The 15,583-nt window shown below is 41.7% G+C and overlaps 1 protein-coding gene across 1 annotated transcript in view; it reads right to left on the minus strand.

Moving 5' to 3' along the window:
* Positions 1-15,583, minus strand: part of LOC144721068 (receptor tyrosine-protein kinase erbB-4-like) — a 249,636-nt gene that overhangs the window by 33,074 nt on the left and 200,979 nt on the right. The window contains exons 20-21 of the mRNA XM_078598401.1: positions 14,776-14,961; positions 726-881 (exon numbers count right to left, since the gene is read on the minus strand). Of these exons, the coding sequence (XP_078454527.1) occupies positions 726-881; positions 14,776-14,961 (342 nt within the window). The remainder of the gene's footprint in view (positions 1-725; positions 882-14,775; positions 14,962-15,583) is intronic.

Below are 15,583 nucleotides of genomic sequence, written 5' to 3' on the forward strand. Positions count from 1 at the left end.
ATGTTTATTATTTTCTTTTTACATTTTTTAACGGGAGACAATTAGCAATGGAATGCAGAAATAGGTCATAGGAATTATTACACTATTATCAACAATCAAAGTCAAGGCGTCTACCAAATATTTCACAGTAATGTTGTGGAAATGTTTATGTGGCCAGGCGACAGTGTGATTAGAATACTATTTTTTTTTTTCATAAAAAAGTACTAGCCTTTGGAAAGTACACGGGGGTTGTCCAATGGATAGAATGATCCCTGGCACAGGAATGTGGAATTGTCACCACCGTTGCAGGGCTGTTAGCAGGAGATGCGTATCGTCTCACGCGGATTTGTGCAAGACATAATTGTAAAGTTTGTTCTGCTTTCCCACTAAAGTGTTCTTCCACGCATATATCAGTCGAGTAGTGGTGTGTTTCTCGCTGCTACGATGACATTAAGTCCCTGAATCCATTTTCGAGACCAGAACCTAAAAACCTGCATTAAAATAACTGCCAAATAATAATGGTCATATTTAAATGTCCAAATTTGTTGAGAAAATGGAAGGTAGGAAGCAAATTGAACCTACATTTACTTGATGTGCTGCTTATTCACAGAGACGTATTGCCATTCAGGGGTGCCTCAAGCCTAATGGCTCCATCTCTGCGTAGTCCACGGACCCCTGCCTCCAAGCCACTATATCTTGCAGGCCAGTACCCACCGCACCCGGTGTTCAGACGGCCCATCACGTACCTTGCCACCGTCGGCATGGTACTCCACCTCGTTCACGTCCAGCAGACGCGCCAGCCCAAAGTCTGTGATCTTCACGTGCTGCGGAGTCTTCACCAACACGTTGCGAGCGGCGAGGTCACGGTGCACCAAGCGGTGCTCCTCCAGGTACATCATGCCCTGCCGAGGGGGCGTACACAGAGGGTGGCGGCCTGCTGGTTAGGCGGAGGCTCTGTTGGCCAGTGGTCATCGTCGCATCCTGATGGTCGTTCACGTCGGTCAATGGCATTGTTTGGATTTTGGACGTCCAAAACACAAGCTACCTCCTATTCCTGGTTTTCCCCAGGATCAGTCCTCGTTTTGAGACATCTGTCCTGGAAAATCTGTACGTCTTCCCAGGGCATTAAGAGTCCCGGTTTTTGTCAGTTGCGTAATAATACACCACTCAAGATGTACTCACGTGTAATAATATCCTCCTCATGGTATTGTGAGATATCCTTCTGATGATGTCCCGGTGTTTTTCTACCTCGTAAGTGGCAACTCTAGCCCCCACCCGCTTACCAATTTGTCCTTCACCCGTCACCACTGCCGCCATTCGCTGCCACTCTGTGCTCCGATTCTCGGGTTCTCCCTCATCACTCATTGTTCCAATCGCACAATGTCCTTGTGTGTGTGCGTTGAACTTCTGTCGCACCGCACGGAGCCAACGATGCTCATCGGAGGAGCACGCGCCTAGGTGTGATGTATGAGGATGTTGCTAAACCAAAAGGAGTATAACCTCATTGCACCTTTTGTATTATTTATTTATCAATTTCAGGTGATCATAATTCTTTGGGTCTTTCGGTAAAGCCACGCGGAGAGAAAACATTATAAAAATAAAATATTAACAATATCACGACGTTTCGATCACAACACAAGTAATCGTCATCAGGTGATGATGATTGCGAATAACCCCCTCTTTTTCACCTGATGACGATTGCTTGTGTTGCGATCGAAACGTCGTGATATTGTTATTTTTTTTTCTATCTACGTGGTTTTACCGAAAGACCCAAAGAATATGAATTCCTGCAGTCACGAAAGCTTTAAGTCAAGATTCAGGTGATCACTTTATAGATATCCCATTGATGTCTTCTGCCCTCACTTTATTCTCAACAGGTGATTGAATATTGTTACGACAATGGGTCAGTATCTTACAGAGAGTTATACAAAATATATGTATATTTCGATGTAAAGCTTTCGTGACTGCAGGGATTCATCTTCTTGGTTCTTTCGGTAAAGTCACGTAGAAGGGAAGTAATAAAATAATAAAAATAAAACATAATAAAATAATATAATAATAAAATAATATAATAATATAATAATATTATTTTATTTTATTATGTTTTATTTTTATTATTTTATTACTTCCCTTCTACGTGACTTTACCGAAAGAACCAAGAAGAAAAATATATGTAATTGGAATAATACACGCTTGTACTGTGAGCTTCGTGGATTATATTAATAGATGCAAGAGTTCATGCATCGGTCCTCCCTTACAGATCTGCTTCTCAAACGGTTCCTCTCAAGATTTAGAATCATGTGACCGATGGAGCTGTAGGCAATCATCAGGTGGCAAAACCTAGCTTACAAATGTGCATCCCAAATTCTAAAGCAGCGGCAGTCGTTTCCATTCCAGATTCTGTTCCGTGCTGCTATATTGGGTCGATGAAGTGGTATTTTTTGCTCCTTAATGTTAAGCGCCTACCATCTCTGGGATGCTCGAATGGAGCCATTTCAATAATGTTAAAAATGTCAATAAAGGACAGTTGCTACTTAATTTTGACAATGAATAAATTGGATTCGTGTCAAATGCAACACTTTAACCTGTGTAGGTGACACAAATATTGCGCATTCGCCGCCGTATGTATGAGGCACCACAATTTATTGCCAATTTAACTGTCATACAAACAGCTCTCGAGTGGCCAAGTTTAACCTGCGGAGCAATTCCCCCCCCCCCCCCCTTCACGAGATGACATAGAAACAACCTTCAGGTAATTGAAGCGAATGCAAGGCCAGCGGCAAGAAGGGCATGTAATTTAAACAAGAAAATTGATGAAACGATTGGTCTCAATTGTTAAACAATTGAAAGCCAAGAGCAAAACGCTCATGAAAAATTTGCATTTAATTACGGGCGCCGTCGTAATCCACATGGAGGAAAAATGAAGTTTCAAACATTCATAAAACCGTAATGTTTTAAGCCACCTACTCTTGGTTATTACTCATCTTCTATCGTGTTTACATTTCGCGGGCTTTCAATATACATGTCCTAACAAAATAAATATCTTAGGAGCAAAAACAACTTGGCGGTGCCAGTAAGGTTTGTCACGTAAACAACGCGCCGATTAGTTACTACTTCAGCCCACTGGTGTGTCGGGTGTTAAAGTCCCAACTTTTCTGGAAGTCAGTAGTGGCTGGTCTATGTGAACACAGGCTCCAGCCATCAATCCACTGCTGGATGAAGGCCTCCCCTAAGTCATCACTATCCCCCTGTCTAACCCCCATCTTAATATTTATGTTGGTACTTTAATACGTAATATAGCGAGGCTCTTCTATTTTTCTAAATGGTAATTTTTAAATATTTGTAAAACTTATTTAGGCCTCTTTTGTGCGAGGGCTTAGCTGACTGCATTAATTTATACCGAGCGCATCGATTTCCACGGAGTCTTTTGTCATCGTCTCCCCTGCCTAGGCGCAATGGCAACATAAATTGATTGGTAATTTCCAGAATTTGTTTCGTAGAAATGCAGACACATTTTTCACCACTGGCCCAGGCCTTGCAACAGTAAACATCATCTCACAGTCACTCGAAAATAAAGACTTCAACTTGACCTTGGCTATATTTTCTGACCTATTCATGCGCTAACAATTAGGAAGCAATTATTTATTCAACATCAACTCCTAACTCATTCAATTAGTCGCAGCAGTCAGTTATCCCCTGTCGAGGTTGAAGGTTGGCCAGGTATCATTCTCATGCTCAGCCCCACGATTGGCAGAATTGTCCTGCTGCTATGGTGAGAATGGCTCTCGATAGAACATCCACTGTTGACTACCCACAGAGTGGTATAGGTTTACTGCATGTGGTCACACACTCACACAATACAGCACATTTATATACGTGTGTGTACACACAAAATCCACGCAAATCTTTCTCCTAGTTGCAAGATTTAGCTGTAAGAACATCATAATAAATGGCATCTGCCTAAGACTAATTACGTAAATCTGTCACACGTGCCGCAAGGACACTGCACGGCAAGGTGGGACATGGCACACATGGGATGAGTACAAGGGGCATGAATGTCACATATTTCATCTGATTGATATCCAGCACCACAGCCAAACTCAGCCTTCTGTAAAACATCCCTTCCCCCCTTGACATCTCCAGGGAACTTATTTGATAGATCTACAGAGAGATTACACTGAAGACGCCACACAGGCACGCATCCACGTGTGCTGCTGACAAACGAGCTTTGTTTTTATTTGAAATCACGATGATAATGATTTCATTGCCTGCATCGTCTCCATTGCAAATGATTTTATTTCGTAAACCTCCCTCGCGTCTGCCTGTCTACTTCAGTGACATTAATGTTATTGAGATGTAGTTGTCACATTTAAAATACACACAGAGGCAAAACATTTATGCCGTGCATAAAAAAAACGCTCCAAAAAAGTGCAGGGCTGTGTTCATCCACGTTGGCGACCTTGAGTCAGTGGTAAGAATTCCACATTCCTATGGTAGGGACAATTTCTCCACAGCACCAGTACCGATGATGTGCCAACGCAGTAAAGATTGTTTTTTTATCGGTCGTAGAACGGTGTCTGACCGAGGCAACGCAGCAAAGGAATACGAACTCGCAATCTTGTGATTGTCAAATAAAAAAAACACACTCAGCAAGTTTGTCTGGTTTATAATGGAAAACTATACAGCAGGTTGATGTTTAGGGCAATGGTCATTCTTCAGTGTAGAGAGAGAGAGGGCAGAGGGCCTGACTGAGTTATAGTCGGCGTGACTCATGGTCACGCCAGGATTGTAAAGCACTCCCTCCTCCTCCCCACTGCACCACACTGTGTGCTGCACGCATTTCCTGCGGGAACCTGTCATGTATTCAAGCCTGAGGTTTAATACTTGCAGTTTGTTTTGAACCGTGAGTACAATTAGATCACCGTATCCCTTCAAGCTTGATGTACGAATACATTGAATTCTCCGTAAGGGCCCAGAAGAGCCAATTAGAAGAAGACTTCTTATGCATTCGTCCATCCATCCTCTCCCTTTGCCAAGGTCCCACTTTGCTCTTGCAAACATATTAATTCCCCCCCTTCTACCACTGGAAGCATAATTATTAGCAATCCCATTATAATTTTGATAAATTTGTATCTGGAAACGTGTCATTAATTCGTCATTTAAAAATAATCATACGTGCCGTTAATAAATTAGGAATATTTCATGTTTTTTTTTTATGTTTCTCATGCGTCCAATGCAGAAAAGCAGAGAATGTTACAAGTGAAATGCTGCACAGTGTGTTGAGTGCTGTGGCTATTGCCTGTGTAGTGTTGCATTGATGCAACATTTATAGTCAATGCTTTCATTTTTTGATGCTGCATATAAACAAATTCACGCGCGTAATTGTCTTCAATCTAATCTCATATTTTTGAAAATGTACGTAACACGTTTAAATATGAATTCAAACTGAAATCGTGAACTTACATGTCTTCATTAGCATTCTCGAAACCGAATTGTTTTTCACTTTGTCCATAACAACTATTCGTGAACGTATCTTAGCCACAAGCCACGTTGTGTCTGCTCCTCTCCGATGTCTTTCCAGGATGTACAGCGACACGTCGTTTGGCACAACGTACGACGTTGAGCTCCAAAAACCGGATTCATCCTCCCAAGCATGCGGAGCGAAATGTCGGGCAATCGTTACAACCCAAAATACACATCGCGGAGCCACACAGCACATATACAAATATACAAAGTGGCACGTGTGTGTCTTGGGTTCAACGTAAGCAACAACAAAATAATACCACGCGGTGTTTTAAGGGTGACTGAAATGGTCGCTCCAGACAGCCACATAGCGCAAGTTGGAACTATTTTATGCAGAATCAGACTCTCTTTCTATTCACTCTCACTGCTGTACCGTGTCGTTTTATTCCAGTAACATCAATACAGCATCACCCGCCCTGCAAAGGCTTCAAAAGTACCGTATGAAAAACCTTTTTTTTAATATATCTGAAACATCTTAAAAAATAAATAAATATTACCTTAGTTTTATAGAAATAACGCATTAGCATTAAATTCCAGAGTATCAGCTATCACCGTATCATTTGTGGTGCCTCATGAGTTCATGGGAGACTAAATCCTAATATCAAACCCCGTTTATCCGTGACCTAATTATCCGTAAAACCATTTATCCGGGGTCATCAAAATCCGGTTGTCTATTAAAGATATCCAGGGGATGTGGCCTTCCAAATATCCATGGTCCAGACCACAGCTAAACTGAGTTATTTGCCAAATACTTCCAATTATCCTGGGTTGGGACTACGGATAAATGGAGTTGTTCGGCAAATATTTCCAATTATATTATTGGAGACTATCCGGGGTAAGGTAAGTGGACAGACCTTGCTGGCCACTCCCCATGCGGTGAAGTTTTTGTCAACCAACCCCAACTCGAACCCATATATCAGGTGTCGGGACCACGGAAAAACGGAGGTATTCCGCACATTCTTTCAATGATTTGGGTTTATCCGTGGTCACGCCTCCCAGATAAAGGAGTGAATCCCCAGTTGGGACCCCGGCTACTTGGAACCGGGGTGCCCGTCACCCCTGTTTACCCCAGAAAAACGGAGTTTGTGTTGGAATACAGACAAGCGTTTGTATATGAATTGTGAAACTAAATGTCGCAACATCTGTACCATTTGACGCTCATCTTAATCTCTCAGTCGGTAAATATTGTCACTTCAAGTGCGTGCGAATGTGAATTTGCGAGCACCATGTGTATTCATATTCCTGCGTTGCTTCTATCATTTCCCTTCCCACTTTTATGTTCTCCAGATTTTCTTTCGCTTGTGAAAGGTCGTATGAGACTGGATGTTCTAACGGTGTGGGATCAATGATTGTGCACATTGTCCATGAAACATCGTACCTTTCTCATGACATTGGTCTTTTGTTAAGACTGGGACAACGCTACCACTGCAAGTGCACTTCCTTCGAAACTGAGTGTTTAGTTTTGGGTACTTTACGCTTTGTGGGTTTTTGTGTAGTTTGTGGCTGAGCACAGAACTCTCCACAACGAGTGCACGTCTCCTGCCTTGAGATGTCAACTAATGTTAGTGTTGGTAAAAGCAGAACATAAAGATGAAAGTTTATTTTCTATACAGTTTTCACGATTTACTCATCGTCCAAATACAGCCACATATCTACATCAATCTGCCGTGCTGTCCAAACATGAGAGGCCAGGGAAACTGTTTTTTTTTCAAACAAATTGGAGACAAACTTGTAATGGAAGATGTAATACAATAGCTAGTTTCGTGAATTGGACATTATTATATCTTAGCGACTCATGTGAATTGTATAATGCAATTTCCATGAAGCAAGATTACATAGTCACCAGTGACCACTGCCTAAGCATTAACCACACAGAGTTTATATACCTTTTCTGACTGTAACAACTGCTAAGAATGTTTTTCTCCGTTCCATATTTTGGTTTTATGTTAAACGTGCCAAAGCAAAATATTAAAATATTGAGATGGCCCAGTGGAGTAATGTCCATGTCAGAGCACTGAGCTGACAACTTTGACATGCCGAGTTTGAATCATGGCAGCCACGTGTGATTAAACCGGGTTTTCAATATAGCGAGTTGATCGTTGAAGAATCTTACAAATGTCCGTTCAAAAGTATATCAATGTCATTTATATATTCAGGAAAGCATCAGCGAGTTTCAAGAGGGTCATGCAACAGGATGTTTGGCCAGTTCCTTCTAAATGGTGTTTCGTGAGTGGCAGACAATTGTACGCAGAGAAAAGCCGCACTGATGTCTTATTTCACAAGACGGCTTTTGCACCAAATAATATAAAATAGTAATTTCATAATTTATCAAAGAGAGCCGCGCTGAGTCATATGGCACTTTCAGGAGGGTCCATCATTGGGCTGCTGATTTAAAGATGTTTTCAGCCAATTAATGATGGGCGTTTATACAAGTGGGGAGGAAACCGGAGCACCCTGTAAAAACCCACGTTGCGTGAGGGGGGCAACACTCTAATCCCTGTACAGATGGAAACAAGTGGCTATCACCCCACTCACTGTAGTGCCTTCTCCAAGCGAGCCAGAGTGTGACACCTGCACGCCCATGGGAAGGGAGCTTCACGAACGTTGTGTGGCCCACAGTGTTTCATCACAGGCGTGCGCACGGCTACTTCGCGTTATATGGCATCAAATATTTTGCACTTTTGGGCAATCCTAATATTTATGCCACAGGCAATAAAGCTGCTTGTTATTGTTTCAGGGATTTATAACTTTTTTTTGGTATTTCTTATCCATTAATTTAACTTGTAGGATTATAATAGTTTCATTAACAAAGAGTATGGATTGCATCAGCCTAAAAGTGATTTGCTGTAGCCTCGTGAACAAAATACTAACAAGAATGTTACAGACACAGGTTATTCTGCATTGCGAATTATGAGAAAATGTCAGCGAGAACAATGCATTTGCAAAACGGATATTTATATTTTACTAATGATCTTTTTTTACAAATACATCCCTGTGGACACAAATATATATGCGTTTTGTGTGCATATTTTGTTTGTGTCGCCAACCAAAATGCTAAGATTGCAAAAATTATATCAGAGTAATAAACAGATATGCAACTTTTATTCTCAAACAGCTAAGCTAAATTAAATTTCAAATTAAGCAATATAGTATTTTCCTCATAATCCATTAATTTTAGTGTTATCAGCCTCATTAAATATCACATGAAAACATCACTTGGGTTTGTGCTGATAACCGTTTAGAGCAAAAATATACATGAACAGTTTAATGCTTGTAAATTACTTTAAAAGATGGCAAAAGGGGCCGCCTGGATAGTTGAAGTATAAATTACGTACTTTGCAACAACATTACTTTTAAACATTCAATATGTAAAATAGTGTTTTATATTTAACAATCTCACAAGCTATGAATTTCACCTCTAAAACATACATTGTCACATGTCAACCATTAACAGACATTTTCGGTATCTAGATGAGCTCAACTCGTGATTTTTTGTTGCGAATAAAAACCTTTGGGAAGCTATCGCAGTGAACCGGTTAGCACTTTCGACTTGCAACCCAGAGGACTTCCGATCAACCTCCCAGACACTGCATGTGATCTCCCCCCGGCCCCGCCTCCGTCCACGAATCAGTATAATCGGGTAAACCACAGTTAGTCGGTCAGCAGGTCACGTGTGTGGTGGGGTAAAGTGTGGGTATGCCCACCTCTTCCAAGACATCTGTTCATCGTGGAAGAGTAAGCCAAATACCCTGTGGAGAGTCTCTCCAAAGCTCCCTTCATTGGAGGCCCATCTAACCGCAGTGGCATGACTAAACAAATTACATGGCTGCACTTTTGCCTTTTTGACCTCATAAAAAAAAACATTGGTAGATGATGGCTCTGTTTGGGGTCCCTGCATCTCACAAATAACTTTTGAATGGCTGCTCTTTGGTGAGCGGATTGGTGACCCAAACATTGCCCCTGGTACTCACAAACTGCATGGAATGTGTGTTGTGGAATGGGTTTTGCAAGAACTTCGCCACGAACAAAACCGGAAACCGCTCCCATCATGAGGCATGCCACCGACGTCACCGTTAGTGATCAATTTGGAATTGGATTGTATTTGAATCTCCGCAGATTTTGGTCCGATCCGAATCATGCACACAACTTTGGGTACCCGTTGTGTTTCCCTGGCCAAGGAGGTAATTAATTGGTCTCTCTCTGACATTTGTTAACTGCATTAATTAAGTGAGCATTTGGATAAATACCTAATTTAAAGGATTATATGTATACTCATTAAAATTATTAGATTGTTTGCTGCTGTTTTATAGAAATGGCATTAACATGTCAAAATAGTTCACATTCTATTTCACAATGCATCTTATTCACTGTCATTCCACACGTAACCCTGTTATGATTTTTTTAGACCAATAAAACATTTTTAGTCCCAGCATAGAACATTAATCAGCAATTAAGAACCTTTCCAATTTCATTATAGAGATGATCAATAACTATAAGTTAACTTTTCTATATTTCCAGCTCAAGCGTTTGCTTCCTTAGTTCAGGGAAAAAACTAATTGCATTAAATAAGAAGACCATTTATTTAAATGCCCCACTTAACCTTAAGTACAATTTGTACTTCCATGTGTTTTCTTATGAATGTAAGTATGCAAATAGAAATGTGTTCTCTGTGTCTGCATTTGTATAAATACAATAACATTATTTCCACGGTCAAAAATCGCACAGAGCTCATTCCTATTGACACACTCCACCCAGTGATGGAAATGTAATTCCCATGATGTGGATCATCCCTTCTAGAGGACAACCACTGACAGAATCCCCAATGAATAAATGTTTGAGTTCAAGCACTCGGTCGAATACTACATAGATTGCTTTGAAAAAAATCCCCCCCCACGAATTTCCTTCCGTATCTATCAGCTCAATATATCTCTATAAGGCATTCACTTCTCTGACTGCCCAGTTATCAATTCGTGGTTGTGATGTTCTAATAAGAAAGCAGCGATACAGTCTGTTGTAACAGCGGGTATCAAATTCCATCTCGGTGTAACAAGGGACATCCTTTTTATGCAGACAATCCGAATTGTATTCAATACAATGAGATTATCTCTCAGAAAAAAAACATTCTCAGTGTATGGTATACATAGATAAGAGCACCAAATTGGTATGGAATTTATTCCACTGTCCAGCTTATGGCCTTCACTGTAATCTCCAAGAAGCAGCTACCATGGGAACAGATAAAACATCGTTTCTCTTCCGCTGTCAATATCGAGGTCTCCCAGAGTTGATCTCGCCAAATAAAGTGCCAATACCTTAATTAGGGGACAATTTTTGTGCGGCTACGGAACAATGCCCTCAACAGATTAGATGAGATCATTATAGTTGCTTAACGTGCAATCCTTCGACAATCCCTCGAGTGGCAAGAGTTCAAAGCGATTGATTCAGGGTCGGTATTGAGACCTGCAAGGGGCAACAGACAACACAATGAGAGCAAACGGCTCCGCCTACACGGTTCACGCTGGCCCATGTGATTTTCGAAAGAGTAAAAGGTACGGGGCTGAGATGTCTTGCCTATGCCACTGCTGGCAAAAGGGCCTACTCTTCCACACGAGTTGGGGGGGGGGGTTATGAAACTTGCCCCATTGTTTCAACTGCCCACTCCAGGAGATACAACTGGTGCCTCCTGGATTGCAAGTCCAGTGTCCTGACTCTTACAGCATCCTCAGTTTCCAGAAGAGAATTACGTTAAAATTCATGCTTTAATGCCTGGTGGTTTTCATTTCCGAGGAAAGTATCATAATATCAAATGATTATTTTCCAGCCCCAAGCAACAAAATCTAAATTTTAATAAAATACAAAGTGAACACAATTAATCAAACTTTCTTGCCAATGAACTTGTCTCTTATAATGTATGCACAACAAAAGGTTTAAACTACGAAACAAAGTAGCCAATATATTACCAGCTCATAATTATATACGTGTAAAAAAGTATTATTGGCATTAGTGTAAATTAAAAATTAATGATGTGTACCATATGGCATCTTACAGTTGTCCCTTTTGTACATCAATTTGGCAATTATCACAAGGAAACGAAGAGTAAAGGACATTTTACATTTACCCTCAGTGCCATAATTCAAATTGCTTGCACGACACATATTAGCTGCAGATTCAGTCGTCGTTAACCGATGCATATGTTCACAAAATATAAGTTGGGGCTCAGTTTATGAAGTTCTGTATATTTGGCTGCCATTCCATCATGTTTCTATGAAATGACAGCATTTTTGTGCAAAACAAATCATCCTCATTTCACCATGGGGCACGATTCCACATTTGGTGGACGACTTACCACTGCTCGCCATCCCTTCCACACTTGCGAAACGACTCAATGTGGGTGAGGTTTTAGGCGAAACTAGAGCCGAGTTGCAAACATGCCGAGAGGTTTCCGCTATTGGCATTGCACAATGAGCTGTGGGATTTCATTGATCAGTATTTGGGGGGGCGGGGGGGGGGGGGTGACGTCACTGCAAGGAGCAAAGCCTGAAGGAGGCCTGACTTCTCATCTCACCTCCAAGTCGTAAACGTCGGGACCATTTGGGGGACATCAAACGCCCCGTTGGATGTGGACACACACTCAACTCAACTATTTTTTATTATAAAATGTAGAAATGTGTTTGCATGCGCACACCCATGCACGCTTTGGGAGGGAAAGCTTTTGGGGAGGGTGGTTAGTGCATTGGTGTATGACCTCGAAAACCTACGTTTCTGGATATGTATGTATGTAGAACTTTATATTTTATTTATACCTACGTGACTTGACCGAAAGAACCAACGAGTATGGATTCCTGCTGTCACGAAAGCTTCAAATCAAGATTATGTAGAACTTCTTTCACACCGTACGTGGCCAACCGTCCTAACAAGAGGTGCGGATAATGTTAGTGGTCATTGAGGACGTGTCTATAATCCAGTAACTTGGAGGTCAGCTTGTTGATTCATGTGGGGATCCGATTTTGATATAGGACAGGTTCAAATATCGCTTGAAGTTAATGTGAGCTGTGGTTAGGACTCAAACTATGGTCACCTGGTTCAGAGGCGCTGTGTCCTAACCCACTGCACTGCCGCTTGCCCTACTGTATATATACAACACTGGGAAAGCCCGCTTCCTGTCAGGGTCACAATTGATTCTAGATTTGAAGCTTTCGTGACTGCAAGGATTCATACGCTTAGGTTTTTTCGGTAAAGTCAAGGAGGTAAAAAATAAATAATAAAATAAATAATACAAAATAATAGAAAAAAATCATTGCCTCCGAAACGTCGTGATTTATTATTTTATTTCTATTATTTTTTATATTATTTATTATTATTTTTTATTATTATTTTTTTTTTACCTCCGTGACTTTACCGAAAACACCTAAGAGTAGGGTCACAATTGCTCAGAGTTATGTTGAGGGTAACAAGATGACCACAATCCTCTGCAGGAATTGCTGATAGTTTTGACACAGAGGATGTGTGATTTTTACACAATGTTGCCTGTTGTTTGAAACTATATGGTTTCCTGGCCTGCACTATTATTCTGTATTGATGGCTTTTTTCTCATCATCGACAGACTTGCATACTGGGAAAGACTATAGAATGTGATGAACGTACACCATGCACTAAGGCAGTACGTGTCGCTTTCCATTAAATCATGATAATCTTCACACGTATTTGAAATTTACCCTCAACATTTTCTTGTCGCATGCAGCTGTGCGGCATCTGACCGTGGCATATGGGAGTATGGGGGGCGGCAAGGCTGGCTGATTACCAGCGGGTCAGGGTCAGCGAACATCGGTGAGCGGTGCAAGCAACAGGGAATGCAAATCGTGATCGTTTCCACTTCCCCTCTCATGCTAACACCTGCCATGCGCACAGTAATTCTGCCCCCCCTCGCCCTTTGCATAAAATTAAGCCCAAAGTCAATATTCATAAACAGTAACACCAGCACGGTGGTCAAAATGATTATGATGTCTGCATAAATCCGGCGCTAACATACGGGCTTCGTCGCCCGACTTCTGCTGATGCATTATGCATAGCCGCTCATTGTGATGTTGGCATTGAAATATTTGCGGAGCATTTGTATGATTTACGTGGCGTCATTCTGCTCCGTGCCCTGTCCGACCTTAAAAAGCAACTGTTTGACTTATCTGCATTAGTCAATCGTTACAGGACGTGTGCATTTTGTTACCACCTCGGTGTAAATCAGGCTGGGGAGCTGTTTTCCCATTGAGATGTTAATTATACTTGGTGAAATCTTGCTTAGATTTCATTTTAACAATATTCAACTCACGAAGCATTGCAATGAAAGTTGGGTTATGCTCCTAATATGGATGCTCTAGAAGGGAAATGTTGTCTACACAGATTAACAAAATAAATAATCAGACAGAGCGTCTCCTTCACATATTTCTCTCTCTGCCACAAAAATTCTGGATGCAGGTCAATAATCTTTCCAGGAAGAGGGTGGAATTGGTTTACACACACACATTGCTCCCTTCAATAGCCGTGCCTCAAAATATTGCCATGATTCCAGAAATCTTGGCAATATTTTGGCGAAAATCTTTCCTGAATTCCTGAATTATTTCACAATCGCTCATTACAATGTAATCGTTGTTGTCGAGTATATGTGGAACAAAATACGTACGCCCCATTTCCACATCCATCTCGCCATACCGAGAGTTACACAACCCATCAGCCGCACGGCCTTCTGGGAATGTATAATTTCACCATCATTGTTTCAAGACAACCAAATTCTAGACCAAGTTTTGACATAGTGTCTCATCAGTAGAGTCAATCTTGTTTCAATTAATGCTGGCGAATTGCCAATCTTCCAGACAAGCACCCTCTAGATTAATGGTATTGGGTCCACGTTCACAAATGCAATGCTTTTTGTTTCAAGTATGCCATGACCAATCTTACCCAAAACTACAGATTTGGGCCTGAGTATTAGTGAGCTGTGGTAAGTTTTGTAGTGCTTGGTTTCGGAGTTTCGTAACTATCATGGAAACTCGAGCCGTTTCATCGCAGGAACAGACGTAACGTTCCTTAAGGATTTGGTGAAATCTTGCTAACAGACTTAATGCATCCCTTAACCCCCTCATCATTGTAATGTGTTGAAATATTTTCGAATAATTTAGCCGTGGCCGTGATGCACGGCCCAGGCACGGCTCAGTTGTACAGTGGAAAAGAGATGTGGGTGACAGACTTATTGTGTTTGCAGAGCGCTGCCACCCAGCGCAGCCTCACCTTGGCAATCTGCACAGCCCAGTTGAGAAGCAGCTGTGAGCCAATGTGCTCCTTGTGCTCGCGCGTGTACTCCAGCAGACAGCCGAGCGGCATGAGCTGGGTCACGAGCTGCACGTTCGACGTCAGGCAGATGCCCAATAGCCGCACCAGGTGAGGGTTGCAGACTGTGGCCATGATGAACGCCTCCTGCCCGACGTTCAACACACGGTGCGCCCATTTTGAGACACACGATATACAACGGTTCTCAACGGTCTTCATTTAGCCGGAGGAAAAGCAACAGAGATTTACTTTGTAAAGGAGACCGAAGCAAAACAAGGCCGAGATCACTTTAATTTCAGAGAGTTTGCTTCTGTGGACTAGATGCGCAGAACATATGCTTGCTTATCCAGACTAGTTTTAGCAGCGGGCTGCAAGATCTCGTTACCTTCTAGAGGTAAAGAGTCACCTATAAGTGGTTGACTTTTACAAATGAAATGATTGGAATCTTCAATTTTCCATTTCAATTGAAAGGCACGGTTTAAAGCTTTCGTGACTGCAGGAATTCATCTTCTTGGTTCTCATTCAGACTCTGTCTACTCGACAGACCTGCTCTCCACCTGAGGACGGCTGCTTGCGTTGTGGCCGAAACGTCGTGAGAATTATTTTATTATGTTTTATTTTTATTATTTCCATTCTACGTGACTTTACCGAAAGAACCAAGAAGATGAAAGGCACGGGTTTGACAATGTTTTGGGCAGCCAAGGAAGCCGAAACACTGGCAAGGGAAAACTCGAGAAGTGTCCAAACGCACTGCCCATGAGGTCATTCA

Source organism: Lampetra planeri, chromosome 10, assembly GCF_965212315.1.
Source record: "Lampetra planeri chromosome 10, kcLamPlan1.2.h2, whole genome shotgun sequence".
Classification (NCBI taxonomy): Eukaryota; Metazoa; Chordata; class Hyperoartia; order Petromyzontiformes; family Petromyzontidae; genus Lampetra; species Lampetra planeri.